The 24,465-nt window shown below is 51.7% G+C and overlaps 1 protein-coding gene across 1 annotated transcript; it reads right to left on the bottom strand.

The window, feature by feature from the left end:
* Positions 1-64: 64 nt before the first annotated feature.
* Positions 65-23,997, bottom strand: IL17D (interleukin 17D). Its single transcript, XM_060128681.1, has 3 exons — positions 23,447-23,997; positions 22,716-23,011; positions 65-1,083 (listed from the first exon to the last, which is right to left on the bottom strand). The coding sequence occupies exons 1-3, from the start codon at positions 23,795-23,797 to the stop codon at positions 801-803; spliced, it is 930 nt and encodes a 309-aa protein (XP_059984664.1). The 5' UTR covers positions 23,798-23,997; the 3' UTR covers positions 65-800.
* Between the last annotated feature and the right edge of the window lie 468 nt (positions 23,998-24,465).

Raw genomic sequence — 24,465 nt, 5'->3', positions numbered from 1 at the left:
TGTTTTAAGGATTTTAAAGAACTTTGCTTTTACAAGTAAATTGTGTTCAGGGACAGACTTAGGCCTAAAGAAAAGAGTAAAGGTTTAGCTCACGTTGCGGTCGTAGAAGAGGACTCCACTCCTGATTTCTGGGAATCGTAAGTCTGCAAGTGAAAAAAATTTCTAATTGTATAAACCTTACAAGTGTGAGATTCTGGGGCGAGCTGAGCCTCCCAGAGGGAGGGCAGGTCCTAGGCAGCCATGTCCACTGGTGACCGTCGGCAACAGGCGGGGTTCAGGGACCCAGGCCACAGGGCGGGCTAGAGGCTGTGCTTCTAAAAACTCCTGCCGAGGAAGTGAAAACAATGTTTATAAAATGTTTACATGTCAAGTAAAATGTTTTTAATATACTTGCTCAAAATGGCTAATATAAAAAGTTTCTGCCCCTACTGAAAATCCTGAATAAACAAGAAGGTATATATTCTACTTTTTTTAAAAAAGGTGGTAAGCGTTTGTCCTCGAGGCTCTGTCCCCTCCCAGCGGTCCTTGCACCCGTGGTTGCAAGGGGCCGGTGGCCGGGAGCCTCAACGAACTCTGGCAAAGCGGGTCACCTGTGGTGGCCCCAGCCTTGGGCCGCCCACGCAGGGCTGCCACGTGGTTGGTTCCTGCCACCTTTCACCGCCCTGCGCTCCTGCCCAAGAGGAAGCCTGGGGGATGCAGGAGGTCAGGCTCACACACAGTGCAGTCCAGTCCAGTCCAGCGCTGGGTGCTCCGTCCGAGTTTCCTCGGGGCCTCGGGGTCCCCAGATTGGGGATGGGTGCTCAGGGCCGGGCCGGCTTGTCCAGGCTGGAGTTGGCGCCGTCTGCATCCTTGTCTGGCCCGGGCACGCAGGTGCAGCCCACGGGGATGGTGACGTACTCCTCAGTATAGACGGCGCGGCCGCCCGCGCAGGCCGGGGTCCGGCGCAGGACCACCGCGGGCACGAGCACTGGGGCGCTGCGCAGCCGCACATCCTCCTCCCCGCGCGGCCCGGTCAGGCAGCCCCGGCACAGGCAGTAGGCCTCGGGCAGGTACCTGGGGAAGCGGCCGGGGTCGTAGGAGATCCTGCAGGGAGAGGACGGGCCCTGAGGGCTTGGCTTCTGGGCCGGTGGGGCTGGGGTCACTGACTACGCGAGGGGCTGAAGCCGAGCAGCCCCTGGCCTTCACTGTATTAAAGTGAAGACGGTTGACGGCCGCCACGTTCCCTGAAAACGCTCAGACTCTGCACCAGTGCCCGCAGGACAGTGTACACCACACAGCCCGCGTGCTCCATGAGACGCCCCCAGCCACCCTGCTCTGGGCCCTCACCACCCCACGGGCCCAGGCCGGGCCGACCCTGGCCTCCCCGCCGCTGACAGAGCCTCAAGCAGAGGCGGCTGCCAGACACACCTGTCCAGGAGACCCTGCATCCCACTGTCCATCAGGGTCCACGTGCCCTCCCTCCCGCGTGTGGGAAAGGGGCCGAGTCACAGCAGGCGGTGGGGGGCGGGCAGGAAGGACTGGCTGCCCAGGACAGGTGGGAAGTGAAGGATGCCTTAAACTGGACCACTTCCGTGTTCCTCCAGGTCTCCCTGCTTTCTGGCCAGATGCCAAGACCCAAGTGTCGGCACCCAGGACGATCCTGTGGCTGCTGGCTGGACCCTGCCCTCGCCTCCCTGAAACCAGGAGGTCACTGATGGAACCCAGGGCTCCTCCCTAACGTCCCCTTGTATGGGGACGCTTGCCCCACCTCGTGGGATCGCCAAGACCCCAAACTCTCATTTCTGTTCATCTGCCTTTTTACTTTTGGAGCTGGGTCCTTGTGACGCTGAAGTCTGAGTCACAGCCGTGACCTGACCTCTCAAGGGACACGCATCCATACGTCCACTAGCACCACGCCCGGGAAGGCCCCCGAGCGCTGGCCCGAGGGGAGCCTAGGAAGGAAACGAGCCAAGCAAGATGTGCCCAAGCGTGCCCACCCCTGGGACCTGGGCTCCGTGGGGAGGGCGTGGCCAGGCTTCCAGAAGCTGCTTGTCCCTCACACGCAACTTCTGTGGACTAGTGTCCCTCGGCCCTCACCGTGCAGGACTGCAGGGCACCAGCCAAGCTAAGAAGTTTCCAGATGAGAAGGACCTTCTGACAACCAGTTAACGAAAGCGCAGAGGCGGGAAGGCACGCGAAGGGTGAACTGGGCAAACTGGGCCGGGAGGCAGAACCTGACCAGCTGTCAAGCGTGGGGGACTGGAGGCCGCGTCAACCGGGCCAACTGCCCATGGCCTGTGGACAGCCTCAGGAACGGTATCTTCACGCTTGACACCAACTGCGTGCCACTTACACAGCAGGAAAGAACTGAGGTGGGGTCAGGCCTGGGCCCGAGCTGGGCCCGAGGGAGGGAGGAGGCCGGTGGGGAGGGTAGGGGAGGGGCGGGCCTCAGGATGCGACCAGACGGAGGGTGGTGCTTAAACTCAGGGACCACACCACCCTGCCCCTGAGCAGCCCAGAGCCCAGAGGGACATTTCTGAGTCCTTGGCCACCATGTGGTTGTGGGGATGAGGTCAGGGGAGAAGTCGGGGTGACCAGGAGGATAGCAACGGGGGGGGCAGGGAGGCCTGGCTCTGACTCCCTTCTCACTGCTGTGCAAGGAGGGGCCCTGGAAATCTGTGCGCCAGGAGGAGGGCAGCGGGGCCGGCCTGCGAAGGCACCTGCCTGCCCCCGGGACACGGAGACCCACAGCAACGCCATCCGGCCCGCATGACCACAAGGAGGTGAAAATCTTTTATAAGCGTCTCATCGCTTTTCCCTCCGTGCTGCCTCTGGAAGAACTTTACTTTTCCAGCTTTTCCACCCCCATAATGCCTCATTCCCACCCCCTCCCGGGGCACAGGCCCCCCCACATCCCCTGTCGGACAGGGGCGGCCATGTCAGGAAAAACCCCAGCTCCTCGGCTTCGCCTTCAGAGGCCTCCGCGACCTGCCCCTCGCCCACATACCTTCCCAGCCGTCGGCGTGCCCGACACCTGCCCCCAGAGCGGGACGCCTGGCAGGGGCCACGGCTAAGCTTTGGCTCAAGATGAACTCTCCCCCCAGACCAATCTCAACTCAGCGCAGACTTGCCATGTTTTAAGGTCCACTGCAAGTCATTATCTTACAGAGTTTTCACATTTCCTTCGTCAGATTTAACCTCTTCTTTCCCCATATTCTCATAACACCTTGGGCCTCTCAGACAGAACTGCACATTTTCCACGTCTTCCCCTGGGAGGGAAGGGTAAGGACTGTATCTGGACTCACTCTCATGCTCTAACAAGCCCACCACAGCGCCTGCATAGAGGAAGAGTTCAGTAGACGGTAAGAGGGTGGTGGTGAGTCTGGACTCCTCAGCTTCCTGTCCTCCAGACCCTTAGGTCAAGATTAGACCCTAACTTACATTGAAGGAAAAGGAATTTATAATGTCTGCAATCACATTCAACATTCATTCAACAAACACCTAAGGGCCAGTGGTGTTTCAGGCAGTAGGAATATAGATGAAATACTATAATAATCTACCATCCAAGGACTCACCCTCTCAGGGGATAAATATACAAAGAAACAAAGAGCTAAAGCGGGCCATCACAGCAGAGGAGGCTTCCTGGTAAAGTGGAACCTGGGTGGATTCATCCAGATGAAGAAGGAGAAAGGGCATTTAGGGCAGAGGTCAAAGCCTAGATGTGAGGGACCACGTCAGTTATAGGAGCTGCAGCACAGGAGAAGAACCAAGAGCTGGGGCTGGAGCCATCTGGGGGGGCCTCCGGGGGGGGCCTCCAGTTCCTAACAGGAATTTGGATCTGACCCTGAAGGCAAGAGGAAGGATGTTAAAGAGAAGTGACCCCGTCAGACGGAATTTTAGGTCCCTCAGACTAGAGTGGAAGCCGGTCTGGAGCCCAAGAGAGATCTTGGCTGGAGACGGAGATTTTTAAATTATTAGATATGAATAGGAGTTAAGTGAGATCATTCACATAAGTGTATAGATACCAAATAAAAGAAACTCAACAGAGGTTTCATTCCAAGAGGGAAAAAAGAGGCAGGGGAACCTAAATATTAAAAGAGCCTTGAGAAATCATCAACAAAACGAAAAGGCAACCCACTGAATGGCAGAAAGTATTTGCAAAGCATATATCTGATAAGGGGTTAATATCCAAAATACAAAGAACTCATATAACTCAATACCAGAAGAACAATCTGATTAAAAAATGGGCTCAAGACCTGAATAGACATTTTTCCAAAGAAGGCATATAAATGTCCAATAGGCACATGAAAAGATGCTCAAACATCGCTCATTATTAGAGAAACGCAAATCAAAAGCACCTCACATCTGTCACAATAGCTATTATCAAAAAGACAAGAGGACTTCCCTGGTGGCGCAGTGGTTAAGAATCCACCTGCCAATGCAGGGGACACGGGTTCGAGCCCTGGCCCGGGAAGATCCCACATGCCGCGGAGCAACAATGCCCATGGGCCACAACTACTGAGCCTGCGCTCTAAAACCCATGAGCCACAACTACTGAAGCCCACACACCTGGAGCCCGTACTCTGCAACGAGAGGCCTGTGTACCACAATGAAGAGTAGCCCCTGCTCGCTGCAACTAGAGAAAGTCCGTGCGCAGCAACGAAGACACAACACGCCCGCCCCCCCCACCCAAAGACAAGAAATAAGTTGGTGAAGATGAGGAGAAAAAGGAAACTCTTGTGTACTGTTGGTGGGAACATAAGTTGGTGCAGACACTGGAAAATAATATGGAGAATCCTCAAAAAAAATTAAGAATAGAATTACTAAATAATACAGCAGTTTCACTGCTGGGTATTTATCCAAGGAAACAAAAACACTAACTTGAAAAGACGTATGATCACTGCATTATTATCACAGCATTATTAGAACAGCCAAGACATGGAAACAACCTAAGTGTCCATTGAAAGATGAATGGATAAAGAAGATGTGGCATATATATACAATGGGATATTACTCAGCCATAAAAAGAAACGAAATTGAGTTATCTGTAGTGAGGTGGATGGACCTAGAGTCTGTCCTACAGAGTGAAGTCAGAAAGAGAAAAACAAATACCGTATGCTAATGCATATATATGGAATCTTGAAAAACAAAGAAGGTTCTGATGAACCTAGGGGCAGGACAGGAATAAAGACGCAGACATAGAGAATGGACTTGAGGACATGGGGAGGGGGAAAGGTACACTGGGACAAAGTGAGAGAGTGGCATGGACGTATATACACTACCAAATGTAAAATAGACAGCTAGTGGGAAGCAGCTGCATAGCACAGGGAGATCAGCTCGGGGCTTTGTGACCACCTAGAGGGGTGGGATAGGGAGGGTGGGAGGGAGGCACAAGAGGGAGCAGATATGGGGACATGTGTATGCATATGGCTGATTCACTTTGTTATACAGCAGAAACTAACACAGCATTGTGAAGCAATTATACTCCAATAAAGACGTATAAAAAAACAATATAGCATATTCGAGAGTTGCTAAGAGAGTATATCTTAAAATTTCTCATCATGCACAAAAGATGTATAACTGTGTGGTGATGGACGTTAACTAGATTTACTGTGATCATTTTGCCATATATGCAGATATTGAATCATTATATTGCACACCTGTAACTAATAACAACATGTCAACTGTATCTCAATTTAAAAAACGGAGCACCTTGAGCAGAGTGATAAAAGTACTGGGGCATCGCTGACCTGGTTTACACGAGCCGACCAGGTGCAGCTAGGAGTTGAGCCCCAATTCCCAAGTGTTTTCATTTGGATGAGAAACCATATGGTTGCTTAAAAAACGTATCAAACCCTTAGGGACATTGGACAAAACAATGGGAAGTGTCACAGCCACGAGAGACAAAGGACTGAGGGACTGTCACAGACTGAAGGGCCCTGAGCTGCAGAGGCTGGACCCTGGGGCAGGGAAGAGGCACGAGTAGGAACCCTCTGAAGGTCACAGTTCAGAATATGGCGCCGTATCCACACAGCGCCTCATCTTGGTAACTTTGCTGAGCTGTGATGCTGACATTTGGGCAGTCTGGGTAAAGGGTACAGGGATTTCCTTGTACTAATTTCACAAATTTTCCTGTTACGTTTAAATTTCAAAGCAAAGAATTAAGTAATAAAAGAAAAAACTTTAAGTTTTACAAATACGAGACAATCAAGAAAATCTAAACTGGACTATTTGAAGATATGAAGGAAGTATTCAATTTTAGGTGTGTTCAATGGTATTGTGGTTTTGTTTAACAAAGAGTCTTTACCTTTTAGAGAAAGTACCAAACTTGTGTGTGTACACACACACACACACACACACACACACACACACACACACACACACACAGAGTGACCGTGTGCCTCTGAACCTGTCTCGGCAGGTCAGCAGTGAGCCTCGATTTTCAAGCTTCCGCCGCGCAGCCAGGGGTCGGACACACCCGCGCGTGGGACCCAGGGGAGGCCCAGGGGTGAGGTGAGGCCAGAGGGCTGGGCTCGCAGGTAGTGGGGGAGGGAGCCAGGGGAAGTGGCGCGCGCGCGCGCGCGCGTGTGTGTGTCTACACGCGTGTGTGCGGTGGGGCAGGGACTTGCGAAGGAATCTGCGACGTGGCAGGACCCCTGAGCCCAGAGCAGAGAGCCTGGAGTTACGGGTCCCGGAAGCCACAAGGGGCTGTGAGACGCAGACAGGTTCAGGCTGACAACAGGAAGCTCGTGCCGACGGCAGTGTAGACGGCTGTGTGGACGCAGCCATGGGACAGAATCGGGTGTGGGAGGGAGGCCCCAACCTGAGGGCGTAAAGATTCCTTTCAAACAACTGGGGTTTCTCTTTCTACACAGGTGACAGTCCCCGTGTCACGTGCTAGTTTTGTAGGTGGACCTGATGGCCGCCTGGATGTGGTGACGGGTCAGAAGCCTCATCCGACTAAAAATACCCCCCCGACTCCCGCCAGCTGGCCCGAGGGACTGAAGTTTCCACTGTCACAGGGACACCTCTGGCCAAGGCACTGTGACCATGGGACCCCTGCCCACCCCACCTGGGATGGGAACATGGATGGCTCAGCAGTCATGGCCGGCGTTTCTCTCAGGATAGAAATGTGCTCCCACGGGACGGGGTGCAACGCGTCCATCCCACCCGACACCCAGCACTGCAGGTGGGGGGGCCGGCGGGGACCACGACGGGGCGTGGGGCTCAGGAGCAAAGTCCAGAAGCCTCGGGACATGGGACAGACGCAGGCCCGTCACCCCACCCCCCTGCCCTGAGATTCTGGGAAAATCCTCAGGGGTGCTTTCGGGGTAAAGAAAGCTGCCAGCAGGGATCCTCTGTCGCCCCGCAAGGACACGCGGTCGAATGGCCCCCAGCGCCCACTGCCTCAGCCTTCCCGCTTCTGCTGCCACCGCGCGCGCCCAGCCAGAGGGAACATGCAGGAGCGAGGCCAGGTCCCCTCTGCAGGGACCCCACGTGCGAAGCTTGGCCGCAGGGAGCGACAGCTGGCCCAGCTTAATCCAGGAACAAAGGACGTGAGGAGAAGGGATGGAAACCGAGCCCAGAGGAATGTGAGTGACGGCAGGGCCAGAAAAAGAGCCGCTCGGGCCCTGGACAGGGTAGGAAACAATTCGAGGCAGTTCCCCGAGGAGTGCAGCAGGTCACCGGCAGAGCCGCCACCGTGTTTATGCATAAACCCATCCTCCCTCTTTGCAAAACACAAATGAGTTTAATTTCAAACAGCAGAGGCTGTGTGATCACTTCTTTCACAGCAATCCCAAGACCCCAGGCCCCAAAGCCAGGAAGAAGTGGGGAAAGGCCCCTCCGCCCAGAAGCAACGGATGGAACCAAGTGGCCTCAACAGTCCGGGGTCCCCAGATCCCAAGGTCAAAACAGACTTTCTTAAAGGGGTGGCCTGGAGTCAGTGTCCTGAACCTACAATTTTGGTCCAACCTGGTTACCAACCAGTGACACTGGACGAGTCATCGCCCCTGCTGGTTCTCTGCAAAGTGCATGGGATGGATTTGATGGGCGGGCTGCTTCCTCCACCTTCTTGATGGCAGGACTAATAAAGTGATATTTTTATCAACGTTTTCTGCTTAGAAGAGATGCCTGTAATCCCGAGTTTCTAAGATATCAGAGACTCTCCCCGAAGTAATTTATGAAGTCAGTGCAATTCTCGTAGACTTCTCTTAGGACTTGGCAGGCGGATCCTAAAACTCGTACAGAGAGAAAAGGGCCCAGAGCAGTCTAAACAGCTGCGAGGAAGAACAGGAAGGGCTTTGCTCTACCCGCCTTCAAGACGCTGGTAATGGGAGGACATCGGGCGGCCCTCGGGGAAGCTGAGGGGGACAGTGTCTTTTCCCAAGCGCTGTTTCTCCTGGACGTGGGCAATTAAGGCAGAAACAAGGTTTCCAAACTGTGGTTTTCAGAACCGTGTGGCATGGGGCCTGTTCAACCCCGGATTCCCACACTTCCCTCCACACTCAGGAGCTCAGCCCGCTGGCTGCCAAGTGACCGCCTGGCTCGTGTCTGGGAGCCCCAGACAGAAGCCCCCCAGCACCTCCGAGGGGGTGACTGCACACAACCGGGGCACTTCCCCATCCCCCCAGCCCCCATCTCAGGACCCTCCCGCTGGACGCCCATGCCAAGGAGTCTAATTAGCCCACAAGGTCACTGCTGAGCCAGCATGGACAGCAGCGCTGCGACTGGCTTGCTCCCTGCTGGGATGCTGTCCCCTCCCCAGGGCTGTGGAGCTCAGGGGGGCGCAGGGCTGGGCCGGGCCAGGTCTAAAAGCCCCCTGGACAGTCCTGACCAGCCCCGGGGGAGGCCACTGGGCCCGGGTCTGAGAGACCACAGGGCACTGAGGCAGGTCTGTGGTTCCCTGTGCCAACGGGTCTGACCACCTGGGGCGCAGGGACAGGAGACAGCAGCCCCCCGTGCGGCGCCGCCGGCCCTCCTGTTGCTCCGGTCGAGCCGGACGGGCTTTCGCCACGGCTGCCAGTAAGCCCCGAACACGGCCCCACCCGACGAGAACCTGAGTGTGTGTCCCTGGGGAAGAGGACATGGGACCAGCTGGGAGGCAGAGGGACCTGACCGCATGGACCCTGAGGCCGTCCCCGCGGGCGCACCTGGCCCTATGCCGGCGAGGACGTCCAGGGGTCAGTGACCCTGGGCCGAGGCCACCGAGCTGCGATCCTCAGCCTGGCCTCGGACAGCCCTGACCCCAAGCCAGGGAGGCCGATGCAGACCCACCGGCTCCTCTGCCGCCAGGCTGGTCCCCGCGGAGCCTGGAAGGCCCGGCCCACCCCCCAAGGGTCAGCCCCGCACGAGGGGCCCGAGGCCCCCAGGGGCTCAGCCCTACCACCACGGGGCCATTGGAAAAGGGTGACCCGCTGATTCCATGCAAGACCTGACCACCTGGGAGCTCAGGGAAGAGCAGAGACACTTGGAAAGAATCTGGAAGACGATTCAGGACAAAAGCCCTGCTGAGGGAACAGAGAAAGGGAACCAGGGAACGAATGAGCCAGAGCTTCTCTAGGGCCCTTTTCGCCCTCAGGGCAGATGCCACACATTCCGGGCAGCTGGGAAGAATCTCTTCAGAGGAAAAACAGAGCTCCTGCCACGGCGGCCTGGACTCTCTGTCCAGGGAAGCCGCAGAACCTGGCGTTAGAGCCACGTCCGCTGCGTCCGTCCTTGGGGCGGGCGGGCCAAGCACCTCGTGCGCGGTGTGAGGAATAATCCACACGGAACACGAGCCCAGACGCTGCGCCTCATCCTGGGAGCATTTTGGAAGGTCATTTTCCCCTTGACCGCGGGAGCCAGGCACCCACTGCCCTCCTTCAAGCCTCGTGTGTCGTTTCCACAAGACCGAGGCCAAGAGCACGCGGCAGGCGTGCTCGCCACCCAATCCTTCCACCCGCGTGAAGGACACAGACGTTTTATTCAGGGGACGACGGGATGGAATATTCACTCATCTTACGTAGAACAAGACCCAGCAGTCAGAGAAGACAACCTTCAAAGCAAAACGAACGGCCTATTTTCAGGAGAGACCGTCACCCCACGACGGCGCTCCCGACAACGCTTCTATTTCTTACTCTGGAACGCTGGTGGCCGCAGCCCAGCCCGCTGTGTGCTGAGCAGCTCAGAGAAAAAGATCGTGCAGGACGTGGACCAATTAAAGTCACTTATAAATAAAAATATTTGGGGGGAGAAATACCACCATTTCCTACCAAGCTGCTTTAAATGATGAGTTTCTCCTTCTCTACCACGGAGTCTGACGATGTCCCCTCCCGAGCCCAATGTCCTGTGCTGTCACTGGAGCCCCACCCCCAATGGCAGTCGACTGCCTCCGTCCTTTCCTCCCTCCCTGCCCTTCTTAACAGAGAGGACACGACACCTGTACTGAGAAACCCGGGAAGGCAGAAAGGCTTTGCTTCTAAATCATTAGAATAACGAAGCCCGGCGCCAGGCGTCAGTGAACTTGCCAACGGAAAACAGACAGAAGCAAGGTCTCCCCAGGTTCAAAGATGACCGGGGCCGGCGGGCGGGTGGGTTGGCCGGTGCTGCCCCCTGCCGGCCACCTCCCTGGGAGCCGCGGCTCCTGTCTGTGGGGACCTGGGCTCTCGGTGCCGGGACACAGTCTGACCGTGCACCCGGGGGGAGGAGGCGCACGAGAGAAACAAGCGGGAACATTAGAAAGGGGGCGGACCTTCTCTAACATGATGCTTCTCACCTCTGTACTTTCTCTAATTAACATTCTTTTACAATTTGAAGGACAGCATAATGAAGAAAAAGCGATGTCCACAGCACCGCCTCGCACAGTGGATTGGACAACTGGGCGACACTTGTTGGGGAAGGGGCGCGGAGGCGACGCTCGGGGGTGGCGTGGCGGACTCAGGGTCGGAGGAGGGGCGAGCAGAACCGCCCTTCCTGTTTCAGCCCTCCTGAAACTAGCGTGGCTAGATATCCACCCACCGGCTCGTGGGAACGTGTAGGTCATCGCCGCGGGCATCTCGCTGGCCCGGCCAGTGACAGTGGTGACCTTCCCCCCGCCACGAGCTGGGAGCTGTCGCTGCTGCCGCCCTGCTCCCAGAGTCCCCTGCTGAGAGTCCCGGCCACAGAGCAGAGCCAACCTCGGTTCTCCGTGCGAAGATTCCACTTTCCTGACGCTTCCTAACACCTGGCCAGCGCCCCTGCTGGTACCCCCAGTGCAGGCTCACCCGTAAAGGGCCGATGTGCCGACAAGCGGGTGGCCCCCCTGCCCCTCCCGTTAGGTCCCTCGACCTCCCTGTCCTGTTTCTTTTTCTTTCCATTTATTCCCTTGCTGCTATTGTGACCCATGGAGTTGTCTATTGCAAAATAAACATAGGTGTAGTTGCTTAAATTCCCAGGAGGAATTTATAAAGAAAAGTAGCAAAGCCTAAAAATAAATTGTTGTGCATTATTCACATCCTAGAGAAAAGCTACCTTTAGACTAAGACCCAAAATTGAGAAATGTAAACAAGTTACGTGGAGTGTTGGTGGGTGTGTATCTTCGGGGTGTCAATGTGTATCTTTAAACTGTAATAAATCTCAGTACTCCTACAATATGTTTCTTACTGTGTCAATGTGACTTTAAAAAACTTACTGAGCAATCACATTGATTTTATTTTTGTCGTCTTTGTTTCTAAAGCTTAAGAGAAACAAACACGATGACACAAAGTAAGTGAGAAAATATTTTTATATTCTGGAGGCTGAATGTTGCTTTTCTAACAGCCCATATGTGGGGAGCACAGCCAGGGGAACCAGAGCGGTCTGGACCTGGGTCCTGGCTCTCCCCACCCAGTTCCTTGTGTCCCCAGGCCGTGGCTCCCGGGGGCTCTGACCTCCGTGAAGGCAAGTAAGGCCTCTGCCGGGAGCCCACAACCGGCGAGAGCAAACAGTTCCCTTGGAGCCAAGACTCTTGGGAAATCGACGGCTGTCGTGACCCGCTGAAGCTCGGTTTCTTTAGTGTCTGCTCTTTCCTCGCGGTTGGTAAATTTCCCTTCTTTCCACTTTAAAGTTAAGATGTTTCGGCCCCTTTCTTGGAGCTTGGCCATGATGGTGGAGCAGGAAGACCCCCAAGCTCACCAAAATGACAAATATTTACAGAGCAACTACCAAATAAAAAAAAGACCAGAAACTACCAGAAAAGATGTTCTACAACTAAAGATATAAAGAAGGAAGCACAATGAGATGGAGACGGGTAGTAGTGGCAGAGCGTATACATAGGAGCATGATACTGTGCATAGAAAATCCTAAAGACACTACCAGAAAACTACTAGACTCATCAATGAATTTGGTAAAGTTCTAGGATACAAAATTAATACACAGAAATCTGTTGCATTCCTATATACTAACAATAAAATATCAGAAACAGAAATTAAGGAAACAATCCCATCTACCATTGCATCAAAAAGAATAAAATACCTAGGAATAAATCTACCTAAGGAGGCAAAAGACCTGTAGTCTGAAAACTATAAGATGCTGATGAAAGAAAGTGTAGTGACACAAACAGGTGGAGAGATATGTTCTTGGATTGGAAGAATCAATATTGTTCAAGTGACCATACTACCCAAAGCAATCTGCAGATTCAATGGAATCCCTATCAAATTACCAATGGCATTTTTCATAGAACTAGAACAAAAAAATATTAATTCATATGGAAACACAAAAGATCCTAAAGAGCCAAAGCAATCTTAAGAAAGAACAACAGAGCTGGAGGAATCAGGCGCCCTGACTTCAGACTATACTACAAAGCCACAGTAACCAAAGCAGTACGGTACTGGCAAAAAAAACCAGAAATATAGCTCAATGGAACAGGATAGAAAACCCAGAAATAAACCCACGCATCTATGGCCAATCTACCACAAAGGAGGCAAGAATGTACAATGGCGAAAAGACAGTCTCTTCAATAAGGGGTGCTGGGAAAACTGGACAGCTACATGTAAAAGGATGAAATTAGAACATTCTCTAACACCATACACAAAAATAAACTCAAAATGGATTAAAGACCCAAATGTAAGACTGGATACTATAAAACTCTTACAGGAAAACACAGGCAGAACACTCTTTGACATAAATCTCAGCAATGTCTTTTTGAATCCACCTCCTAGAGAAATGGAAATAAAAACAGAAATAAACAAATGGGACCTAATTAAACTTAAAAGCTTTGCACAGCAAAAGAAACCATAAACAAAATGAAAAGACAACCCACAGAATGGGAGAAAATATTTGCAAATGATGCAACCAACAAGGGATTAATCTCCAAAATATACAACACTGTAGCTCAATATCAAAAAAACCAAGGAATCCAATCAAAAAATGAGAAGACCTAAATAGACATTTCTCCAAAGAAGACATACAGGTGGCCAAAAAGCACATAAAAAGATGCTCAACATGACTAATTATTAGAGAAGTGCAAATCAAAACTACAATGAGGTTTCACCTCACACCAGTCAGAATGGCCATCATCCAAAAGTCTACGAACAACAAATGCGGGACTTCCCTGGTGGTCCAGTGGTAAAGAATCTGTCCTGCAATGCAGGGAACATGGGTTCAATCCCTGGTCGGGGAACTAAGATCCCATATGCCATGGGGCAACTAAGCCCGTGCGCCACAACTACTGAGCATGCATGCCTCAACTCAAGAGCCCTCATGCCACAAACTACAGAGCCCACGCACTCTGGAACCTGCGCACCACAACTAGAGAAGAGAAAACTCACACACTACAACTAGAGAGAAGGCTGTGCGCCACTAGAGAGTAGCTCACACACTGCGAGGAAAGATCACGCATGCCGCAACAAAGACCCGATGCAGCCAAAAATAAAAACTAATTTTTTAAAAAGAATTAAAAAAAAGAACTATAAATGCCAGAGTGTGTGTGGAGAAAAGGGAACGCTCCTACACCATTGGTGGGAATGTAAATTGGTGCAGCCACTATGGAAAACAGTATGGAGGTTCCTTAAAAAACTAAAAACAGAGCTACCATATGCTCCCACAATCCCACTCCTGGGCATATATCCAGAAGAAAACATAATTCAAAAAGATACATGCGAACTTACCTGGTGGCGCAGTGGTTAAGAATCCACCTGCCAATGCAGGGGACACGGGTTTGAGCCCTGGTCCGAGAAGATCCCACATGCTGCGGAGCAACCAAGCCTGTGCGCCACAACTACTGAGTCTGCACGCCTAGAGCCCGTGCTCTGCAACAAGAGAAGCCACCGCAATGAGAAGCCTGTGCACTGCAGTGAAGAGTAGCCCCGGCTCACCACAACTAGAGAAAGCCCGCACACAGCAATGAAGAGCCAATGCAGCCAAAAAATAAATAAATAAAATAAAAATTTTTTAAAAAGGTCTACAAACAATAAATGCTGGAGAGTGTATGGAGAAAAGGGAACGCTCCTACACCATTGGTGGGAATGTAAATTAGTGCAGCCACTATGGAAAACAGTATGGAGGTTCCTCAGAAAGCTAAAAATAGAGTTACCATATGATCCTGCAATCCCTCTCCTGGGCACATAACTGAAAAAGATGAAAACTCTAGGGACTTGCCTGGTGGCACAGTGGATAAGACTCCGCACTCTCAATGCAGGGGGCCCGGGTTTGATCCCTGGTCAGGGGACTAGATCCCACATGCATGCTACAACTGAGAGTTCACATGCCACAACTAAGGAGCCCTCCTGCCACAACTAAGGAGATCGCAAGCCACAACTAAGGAGCTGGTGAGCTGCAACTAAGGAGCCTGACTGCCGCAACTAAGACCAGGTGCAACCAAATAGATAAACATTTTTTTAAAAAGATGAGAACCCTAATTCTAAAAGATACATGCACCCCAGTGTTCACAGAAGCACTATTCTAAATACCCAAGACATGGAAGCAACACAGATGTCCATCAACAGATAAATGGATCAAGAAGGTGTGATATAGGGGCTTCCCTGGTGGCGCAGTGGTTGAGAGTCCGCCTGCCGATGCAGGGGACACGGGTTCGTGCCCCGGTCCGGGAAGATCCCACATGCCACAGAGCAGTTGGGCCCGTGAGCCATGGCCGCTGAGCCTGCGCGTCCGGAGCCTGTGCTGCGCAACGGGAGAGGCCACAACAGTGAGAGACCCGCGTACCACAAAAAAAAAAAAAAAAAAGGTGTGATATATATACACAATAGAATATCAGCCATAAAAGAATGAAATAATGCCATTTGCAGCAACATGGATGGACCTAGAGATAATCATACTAAGTGAAGTCAGAAAGAGAAAGACAAATATCATACGATATCACTTACATGTGGAATCTAAAATATGGTAGAAATGAACTTATTTACAAAACAGAAACAGACTCACAGACATAGAAAACAAACTTGTGGTTACCAAAGGGGAAGGGGAGGAGGATTAATTAGGAGTTTGGGATTAGCAGATACAAACTACAATATATAAAATGGATAAACAAGGCCATACTGTATAGCACGGGGAACTATATTCAGTATCCTGTAATAAACCATGATGGAAAAGAATATGAAAAAGAATATATATACATATATGTGTGTATATACATAACTGAATCACTTTGCTCTACACCAGAAACTAACACAAAATTGTAAATAAGCTATGGTTCAATTAAAAAAAAATTTTTTTTAAACCAGTTCTAAGAGGGAAGTTTACAGCGATACACACTCAGGAAAAAAGAAAAATCTCAGATAAATAACCTAACCTTACACCTAAAGGAACTAGAAAAAGAACAAACAAAACCCAAAGTTAGTAGAAGGAAAGATACCATAAAGATCAGAGCAGAAATAAATGAAATACAGACAAAACAAAACGAATAAGAAGATCAATGAAACTAAGTGCTGGTTCTTTGAAAAGATAAACAAAGTTGATAAACCTTTATCCAGACTCATCAAGAAAAAAGAGAGAGGGTCCAAATCAATAAAACCAAAAATGAGAAAGGAGAAGTTACAACTGATACCACAGAAATACAAAGGATCATAAGAGATTACTATAAACAACTGCATGCCAATAAAATGGACAACCTAGAAGAAATGTACAAATTCCTAGAAGTGTACAATCTCCCAAGACTGAACCAGGAAGAAATAGAAAATATGAACAAAGCAATTACCAGTAATCAAACTGAATCAGTAATTGGAAAAAAAAAAAAAGAAAAAAACTCCCAACAAACAGAAGTCCAGAACCAGATGGCTTCATGGGTGAATTCTACTAAACATTTAGAGAAGAGTTGAAGAGTTGATTCCTATCCTTCTAAAACTATTCCAAAAAATCAGAGAGGAAAGAATGCATCTGAACTCATGCTATGATACCAAAACCAGACAAAGATATCACACAAAATAGAAAACTACAGGCCAATATCACTGATGAACACAGATGCAAAAATCTCCAACAAGACATTAGCACATTGATTCCAACAATACATTAAAAGGACCATACACCATGATCAAGTGGGATTTATCCCAGGGACGCAAGGATTTTTCAACATCCATAAATCAATCATTGGGATACACCACACTAACAAATTGAAGAATAAAAACCATTACGATCATCTCAATAGATTCAGGAGAAGCTTTTGACAAAATTCAACATCCATTTCTGATAAAAACTCTCCAGTAGTGGGTATAGAGGAAACATACCTCAACATAACGAAGGCCATATATGATAAGCCCACAGCTAACATCACACTCAATGCTGAAAAGCTGAAAGCATTTACTCTAAGATCAGAAAGAAGACAAGGACGCCCACTCTCACCACTTTTATTCCACATAATATTGTAAGTCCTAGCCACAGCAATCAGACAAGAAATAAAAGGGATCCAAACTGGAAAAGAAGAAGTAAAACTTTCACTGTTTGTAGCTGACATGATGCTATACGCATAAAATCCTAAAGACACCACCAGAAGACTACTAGAGCTCATCAGTGAATTCAGTAAAGTTGCAAGATACAAAATAAATACACAGAAATATATTGCATTTCTATACACTAACAATGAACTGGGAGAAATGGAAATTAAGGAAACAATCCCATTTACCATATCATCAAAAAGAATACTTAGGAATAAATCTAAGGAGGTAGAAGACCTGTACTCAGAGAACTATAAGACACTGATGAAAGAAATTGAAGATGACACAGATGGAAAGATACACTGTGTTAATTGACTAGAAGGATTTATACTGTCAAAATGACCATACTACCCAAGGCAATCTACAGATTCAAAGCAATCCTTATCAAAACACTGATGACATTTTTCACAGAACTGGAACAAATAATTTTAAAATTTGAATGGAAACACAGAAGACCCTGAATAGTCAAGCCAATCTTGAGAAAGAAGAACAGAGCTGGAAGAATCACACTCCCTGAGTTCAAACTATACTACAATGCTACAGTAATCAAAATAGTATGGTACTGCCACAAAAACAGACACACAGATCACTGGAACCGAACAGAGAGCCCAGAAATAAACACACACACTTATGGGCAATTAATCTATGACAAAGGAGGCAAGAATACATAGTGGAGAAATGACAGTCTCTTCAATAAGTGGTGTTTGGAAAACTGGACAGCTACATGTAAAAGAATGAAATTAGAACATTCTCTAACAACATATACAAAAGTAAACTCAAATGGATTAAAGACCTAAACGTAAGATCAGACACCATAAAAGTCCTAGAGGAGGGCTTCCCTGGTGGCGCAGTGGTTGAGAGTCCGCCTGCTGATGCAGGGGACATGGGTTCGTGCCCCGGTCCGAGAAGATCCCACATGCCGCAGAGCGGCTGGGCCCGTGAGCCATGGCCACAGAGCCTGTGCTCCGCAATGGGAGAGGCCACAACAGTGAGAGGCCCGCATACAGCAAAAAAAAAAAAAAAAAAGTCCTAGAGGAAAACATAACCAGAACACTCTGACATAAATTGTAGCAATATTGCTTTCAATCTGTTTCCTAAGGCAAAGGAAACAAAAGCAAAAATAAACAAATTTAAAAGCTTTTGCACAGCAAAGGAAACTACTGACGAAAGACAATCTACTGAATGGAAGAAAATATTTGCAAGTGTTATGACCAATAAGGGGTTACCATCCAAAATACATAAACAGCTCATACAACACAATATCAAAAAACAAACAAAAAAAAAACAATTAAAAAATGGGCAGAAGACTTGAATAGACATTTTTCCAAAGAAGATATACAGATGACCAAAAGGCACATGAAAAGATGCTCAACAATGCTAATCAGAGAAATGCAAATCAGAACCACAATGAGATATCACCTCATACCTGTCAGAATGGCTATCATCAAAAAGAACACAAATAACAAATGTTGGCAGGGATGTGGAGAAAAGGGAACCTTTGTGCACTGTTGGGAATGTAAATTGGTGCAGCCACTGTGGAGAACAGTGTGAGGATTCCTCAAGAAAAAACAAAAATAGAACTACCATATGATCCAGCAATTCCACTCCTGGGTATGTATCCAAAAAAAAAAAAAAATGAAAACACTAATTCGAAAAGATACATGCACCCCAACGTTCACTGCAGCATTTTTTACACTAGCCAAGATATGGAAGCAATCTAAGTGTCCATCAACAGACAAATGGATAAAGAAGACGTACATACTAGCCATAGAATATTAGCCATAGAAAAAGAATGAAATTTTGCCACTTGCAGCATTGTGGATGGACCTGGAGGGTATTATGCTTAGTGAAATAATTCAGACAGAGAAAGACAAATACCATGTTGTCATTTGTACGTGGAATCAGAAAAAAGAATATAACAAAACAGAAACAGACTGACACAGAGAACAAACTAGTGGTTGGTTACCACTGGGGAGAGGGAAGGGGGAGGGGCAAATAGGGATTTGAAATTGTCCTAGTTAATCCCTAACTGCATAAAAGCTGTACCAGTCACACCCCCAAGTACAGGGAGAGCCTTCCCCTCACACCATGCCAGCTCGGCTGGACGGGCACTCCCACCAAAACACCTCTCTCAGCACAGTGAGTTTCTTGTTTTTAAGAAGAGTTGGCTTTGTTTTTTCTTTTTCCTTTTGGCTGCGTTGGGTCTCTGTTGCTGCGCAGGCTTTCTCTGGTTGCGGCGAGCGGGGGCTACTCTTCATTGCCGTGGCTTCTCCTGTTGCGGAGCACGGGCTCTAGGCGCGTGGGCTTTAGTAGTTGTGACACACGGGCTTAGTTGCTCCGCGGCATGTGGATCTTCCCGGACCAGGGCTCGAACCCCTGTGCCCTGCATTGGCAGGCAGATTCTTAACCACTGCGCCACCAGGGAAGCCCCGTTAATATTTATTTAGTTGGCTGCACGGGGTCTTAGTTCCAGCACTCAGATCTTCGTTGCGGCATGCAGGATCTAGTTCCCCAACCAGGGACCGAAGCCAGGCCTCCTGCATTAAGAGCGTGGAGTCTTAACCACTGGACCACCAGGGAAGTCCCAGTACAGTTTTGTTTTTTGTTTTCGGTACGCGGGCCTCTCACTGTTGTGGCCTCTCCCGTTGTGCAGCACAGGCTCCGGATGCACAGGCTCAGCGGCCATGGCTCACGGGCCCAGCCGCTCCGTGGCATGTGGGATCTTCCCGGACGGGGGCATGAACCCACGTCCCCTGCATCGGCAGGCGGACTCTCAACCACTGCGCCACCAGGGAAGCCCCCCAGTACAGTTTTAATACGCCTGAGGGCGAAGTCTGTCCTCCTTTCAGAGTTGGGGTCATGTGACTTCCCTCCATGAGGACTGACCACGGCCTCTGTCTTCCTTTCATTGGGTCTTTTTTTTTTTTTTAACTTTTATTGGAGTACAGTTGCTTTACAATGTTGCTAGTTTCCACTGTATAGCAATGTGAATCAGCTATACATATACATATATCCCTTTTGGATTTCCTTCCCATTTAGGTCACCACAGAGCACCGAGTAGAGTTCCCTACACTATACAGTAGGTTCTCATTACTTATCTGTTTTATACATAGTATCTATAGTGTGTATATGTCAATCCCAATCTCCCAATTCATCCCACCCCCTCTTCCCCCCTTGGTATCCATACGCTTTGCTCACTACACCTGTGTCTCTATTTCTGCTTTGTAAATAAGATCACCTATACCAATTCACTGGGTCTTTTTCTTGGTTTGTAGGAGCTCTTCATGAAACAAGCCCTTTGTCACATGGGTTGCAAGTTTAGCCTTGTATTTTTTTCCAATTTTGCCAAGAAGAAATGGCAGATAATTATGTAATTAAATTTATCAAGCTCCTCTTTAATGACTTTGGGGGCCTGTGAGCTACAAAATAGGCCTTCTCCACTCAAGAGTATAAATATAATTGACTGCGTTTTTATGTGTGTTTGTGGTTTTACTTTTCACGTTTAAGTCTGAGTCATTGGGAACTTATTTCCATACACGAGTGAGATCCAATTGTATCCTTTCAGCTGCTTACCCAGTCCCAACGCTATTTATCGAATGATCCATCTCTCCCCTAAAGATACGGAAAGCCACCTTATACTCCAAATTTCTATTTTAAAGCCTAGCTTGCCCAGCTGAAGTGATCCTTTCTGTGGCTTTCAGGTTTGACATGCAGTCCATTTCCCTATCCATCTTTAAGAGTTCTCTGTTTGTAGCCTTAAACAGCACTTCTGAGTCTGAGCTGACACAGCACAGGTCAGGCCACTCTTCCGCCCGCGATCCCGCCCGGCAGTAACATCTAAGCACACCGCTTAGAAGAGGCTCTGGGGTGCCACGTGTATTGCTTTATCTAATCTTCCCAGAAACTCGGGAGGTGGGGAGGTGATCCGAGGTCAAGGCGCAGGTCGGGGTCTGCCGGCAGCACCAGGCAGGGCCGGCTTCAGCGGCCAGCCACCTGCAGTCCCGGCCCGTGCCCATACTGGAAACCATCCTTCCCGCAGAGCGTGGAGCCACTGGGCCTCCCCGTGCTCACTGAGGGGCAACCTCACGAAGCTCGAAATGTCTCAAAAACGACGCAGGCGTAGCTCCTGGCCCAGGCCCGCGAGGGGCAAAGGCTCCCCAAGCAGAACCACGCGATGCTGGGTTCCTTCCTGACAGCTACCTGCCCAGGCCGCGCCCTGCTCCCTCCACTCTGGGGTCTTTCCTGGGGAGACACAGGCGTCAGTGCCAGCAACGTGCAAGGGCAGCTCAACTCCACCACGGGGAGCTCTCGGGCTGACAACTCCTGGTCTGCGCTCCAGCCCCGACCTCTCGCGAGACCACACCTCCGCCCGCGTGCTCTCAGGGACCGAACTCAGCAGCCCAGCACTAAATTCGTTTCCTCCAAGGAGCCTGCTTCCTCGTCCTGTTGCTAAAATGCGTCCACAACCCAAGCCAGACGCGTGGCAGACGCGCCCAACAGGAGGTCCTGAGTTAACAGTCTCCCTGCTGCCTCGTGGTCCTCGTGGTCCACGGGCCAAGGCCTGGCCTGGGAGGAGAGTGTAGTCTGTTTTTCCGCGATGCCACCTCGCACATCAAGTGTGTGACATGAGGCTAGAGAGAGAGGGGCGGGACAATAACCCACCCTTTGGGGCCCTGGGATTGGTGGGGAGAAAGAGGAAAAGGCGGAGACGAAGCACCAGCGTGAATGGCTGGCAGGTGTGTCCCGAGGGCACCAGCCGCTGGTGGGAAGAGCCAGCACGCGGGGCGGAGGGGGCTGGGCGCCATGGCAGGCGGGGGAGGTCTTCGCACGTCCCCGCACAGCACACCGTGGGGACTGGGACGCTGTGGGCCCCTCCGTCCCACACGGAACCATCCTCCACTAAATCCTGTCCCTTTTCCTTTAAGCAGTGCCATTCAAATTGGTCCTGGTCTCACCTCCTCCACCATCCTAGCTGCGTGTGTCCAGTATTCCCCCCTCAGGGACAGCTTCTCGAAACACGAGTGGCTGTATGGCTTCCTCGAACGAAAAAACACCCTCAAGGATAAATGTCAACCTTCCAACACTGCTAAGGGCAAACCCAGGCCTGCGCTCCCCGTCCCCCGCTCCCCCCCGCCCCCCGCCCCGGCCTGAGCTCCTCCCTCCCTTTCCTCCGGGTCACCCCGTCCCTTTCCCGAGGCTGTGGCAGTGAAGGATCCCACCTTCTCCAGCCTGAGAGCCCCTCGGGACGGTGACACTCCGCAGCGACAGCAGGGAAAGAAGCGGACGGCCATACGTGCGCTGAAGACACTCTGACCACACTGTGCCCTGTCTGCACGCCGCTGCTTTCCTGCGAGATAACCTCTCCCCCGAGCGACCCCGGAATGACGCCCGTTCTCCAGCGTGCTCGATGCCCCTCCGTCCTCCCCCTCCCCCCGCTTAAACCACCGCACACTTAACGCCTCGTGTCCAATCACGTCCCGCCTCGTCTGCTCCCAATGACCGCCACCCCCCCTCCTGTCGACCACAGGCTTGACGAGCTCGGAGGGTCGAAGGCCAGCAGCACCTGGACCAGCACAGGCGCCCGAGAAACGTCCGCAAGACCCCACGTCAGACCCCGCACAGGCCTCCTGCGCAGAGTCCTCTAACAATCAACGAAGGCTCCCCGGGCTCGGCCGCGTAGACCCCTCTTAACCACGTACCTGACAAGGTACAGGTGCTCAAGAAACTGGGGCGTCGGAAAGACCGGAAAGGTGAACGGAGGACGCGGGTCCCTCGGAGGGAGCTGCCCGGCCTCTGCGGGAAGGAGCCGCTGCAGGTCCGGCGCCCCCCGCGCCCCCCGGCGCGCCCGCTCACCTGTAGGCCCAGGGAGACACGCTGCGCAGGTTGGTGGGCGGCCGGAAGCGGCGGTCGGCGGGCCTGCCCCCGGCCGGGCAGCTGGCGTTGCGCGCCTGCTCGCGCGGGCCCAGCTGCAGCGTGTGGTGGAAGGCGCCGAGCACGCCGGCCGCCAGTCGCCCGTACAGCTGCTCCAGAAGCTCCTCGGGCCGGTCCGCGCAGCCCCGCGCCCGCGCCGGCCGCCGGCCCGCCCTCGGGGCGCCCTCCGCCCGGCCCGGCGACAGCGCCAGCAGGACGCCGGCCACCAGCGCCCAGACCTGCGGGACAGGCCGCGCTCAGCGCCGCGCGGAGGAGGGGCCCGCGCCCCGCCCCGCGCCCCCGCCCCCGGGGCCCCGCCCCGCGCCCCCCGCCCCGCGCCCCCGCCCGGAGGATGGGTGCTGACCACGCCGGCCCCCGCGCGCCCTCCCCGCCCGCGCGCCGCCCGCGGGCACCCCGGGGCCCTCCCCCGAGGCGGCCCGCTCGCCCCCCGCCGCCGCCGCCCCGAGCAGGGGTCCGCGTGGGCCGCGGGTGCGCGGTGCGCGTGTGCGTGTGCCGGCCGGGCTGCTGCGCCGCGGGCTGCGAGTGCCTATGACGGCGCCCGGGCCCCTCGGCGGCCCCCGCGTGTCCTGGGCGCGCGGGCCCCACGAGGCGGCCCGGGACGGAGGGCGGCGGCGCCCGGGGACCGAGACGCGGCCGCTGCGCCGCGCACTCACCGGCGGCCCCAGCATCGCCCCGAAGTGGCTCCGGTGGTCGCGGAGGCGCGGACACGTCCCGAACGGAGCCGCGCGGCGCTGAGCGGAAGGAGGCGCCTCGGCTGGAAGGGAAGTCGGCCGGGTCCGGCCGCCGCGAAGAGCCTCCCGGACGAAGGCGCCGCGGGAGCGGGACGGGCACCTGGAGAGGCGCGCGCGGGGCCTGGAAGCAGCTTCTTCGCCACGACTTCCTCTGAGGGACTGGAGATGGAGAGCGTTCCGAACGGGGGGCGGGGGCGCTTCTCCTTCCCCCAGACACCAGGAAGCGGTCCTTATCTGCCCCACTAGCACCTCCGAAATCCAAGCACCAAACATTCTACCCAGCTTGCACTTTTATGGCCGGAACTGGGCATCCTCGGGCGCTACAGGGTCAGGAACTCCTGCTTCGTGATGCCGGGACTGTAAGCGCGCGCAGTCATGTAAAATAAGCCTAATACTTTGTAAATAAAGAAAATATACTTACACGAGGGAATTCTATTTCAAGAACCAAAGCAAACGTGCTCGTTCGTTCATTCTGTAAATGAATGCTTAATGCTTTTTAGGTGGTGGGCTAGTGAATACGCTCATTTTACGGCAGTCATACTTGGCCAATGAAAACAAATGATTGATAACAGCTGAAAGGTTTTCGAAGGTATAGAAAATACATAATTGATTGTTCTCTAAATGCTTTCCAGCTTTGGTATTTGACTGCCTTGTAAATCACTGGTTAAACTACATTTCAGTTATGCTGTGTAGAAAAACAACACTTGTATGCCTTGAATATTCTATAACTGAAGAGTTTAGGGATTGTCCTATTGACTGCTCAAAATCCCACAGAAATCTCCAATTTAAGCCATTTAAGCTATTTACAGCTTGGTGAGTAAACGTTTGTTTTGAGGTTACAAAACTTTTTTTCTGATTAGTAGAGAAATTGTGTTCTTTCTGGTAAAATGGGAATAAACATATCAGTACACGAACACATACTGTTTTTTTTTAAATGTGGT

Source organism: Lagenorhynchus albirostris, chromosome 18 (genome assembly GCF_949774975.1).
Source record: "Lagenorhynchus albirostris chromosome 18, mLagAlb1.1, whole genome shotgun sequence".
Lineage (NCBI taxonomy): Eukaryota > Metazoa > Chordata > Mammalia > Artiodactyla > Delphinidae > Lagenorhynchus > Lagenorhynchus albirostris.
Note: the sequence above shows the minus strand (reverse complement) of the source record. Positions and strands in the feature narration are given on the sequence as shown.

Bases quoted from the DNA above. Each gene is read 5' to 3' on its own strand.
- IL17D (XM_060128681.1), bottom strand. From the start codon at position 23,797: ATGTTTGGTGCTTGGATTTCGGAGGTGCTAGTGGGGCAGATAAGGACC. The intron at 23,012-23,446 runs GTGAGTGCGCGG...CCTGTCCCGCAG, and splicing joins GGGCGATGCTGGGGCCGCCG to GTCTGGGCGCTGGTGGCCGG. The intron at 1,084-22,715 runs GTGAGCGGGCGC...CTCTCCCTGCAG, and splicing joins GTGTCTCCCTGGGCCTACAG to GATCTCCTACGACCCCGGCC.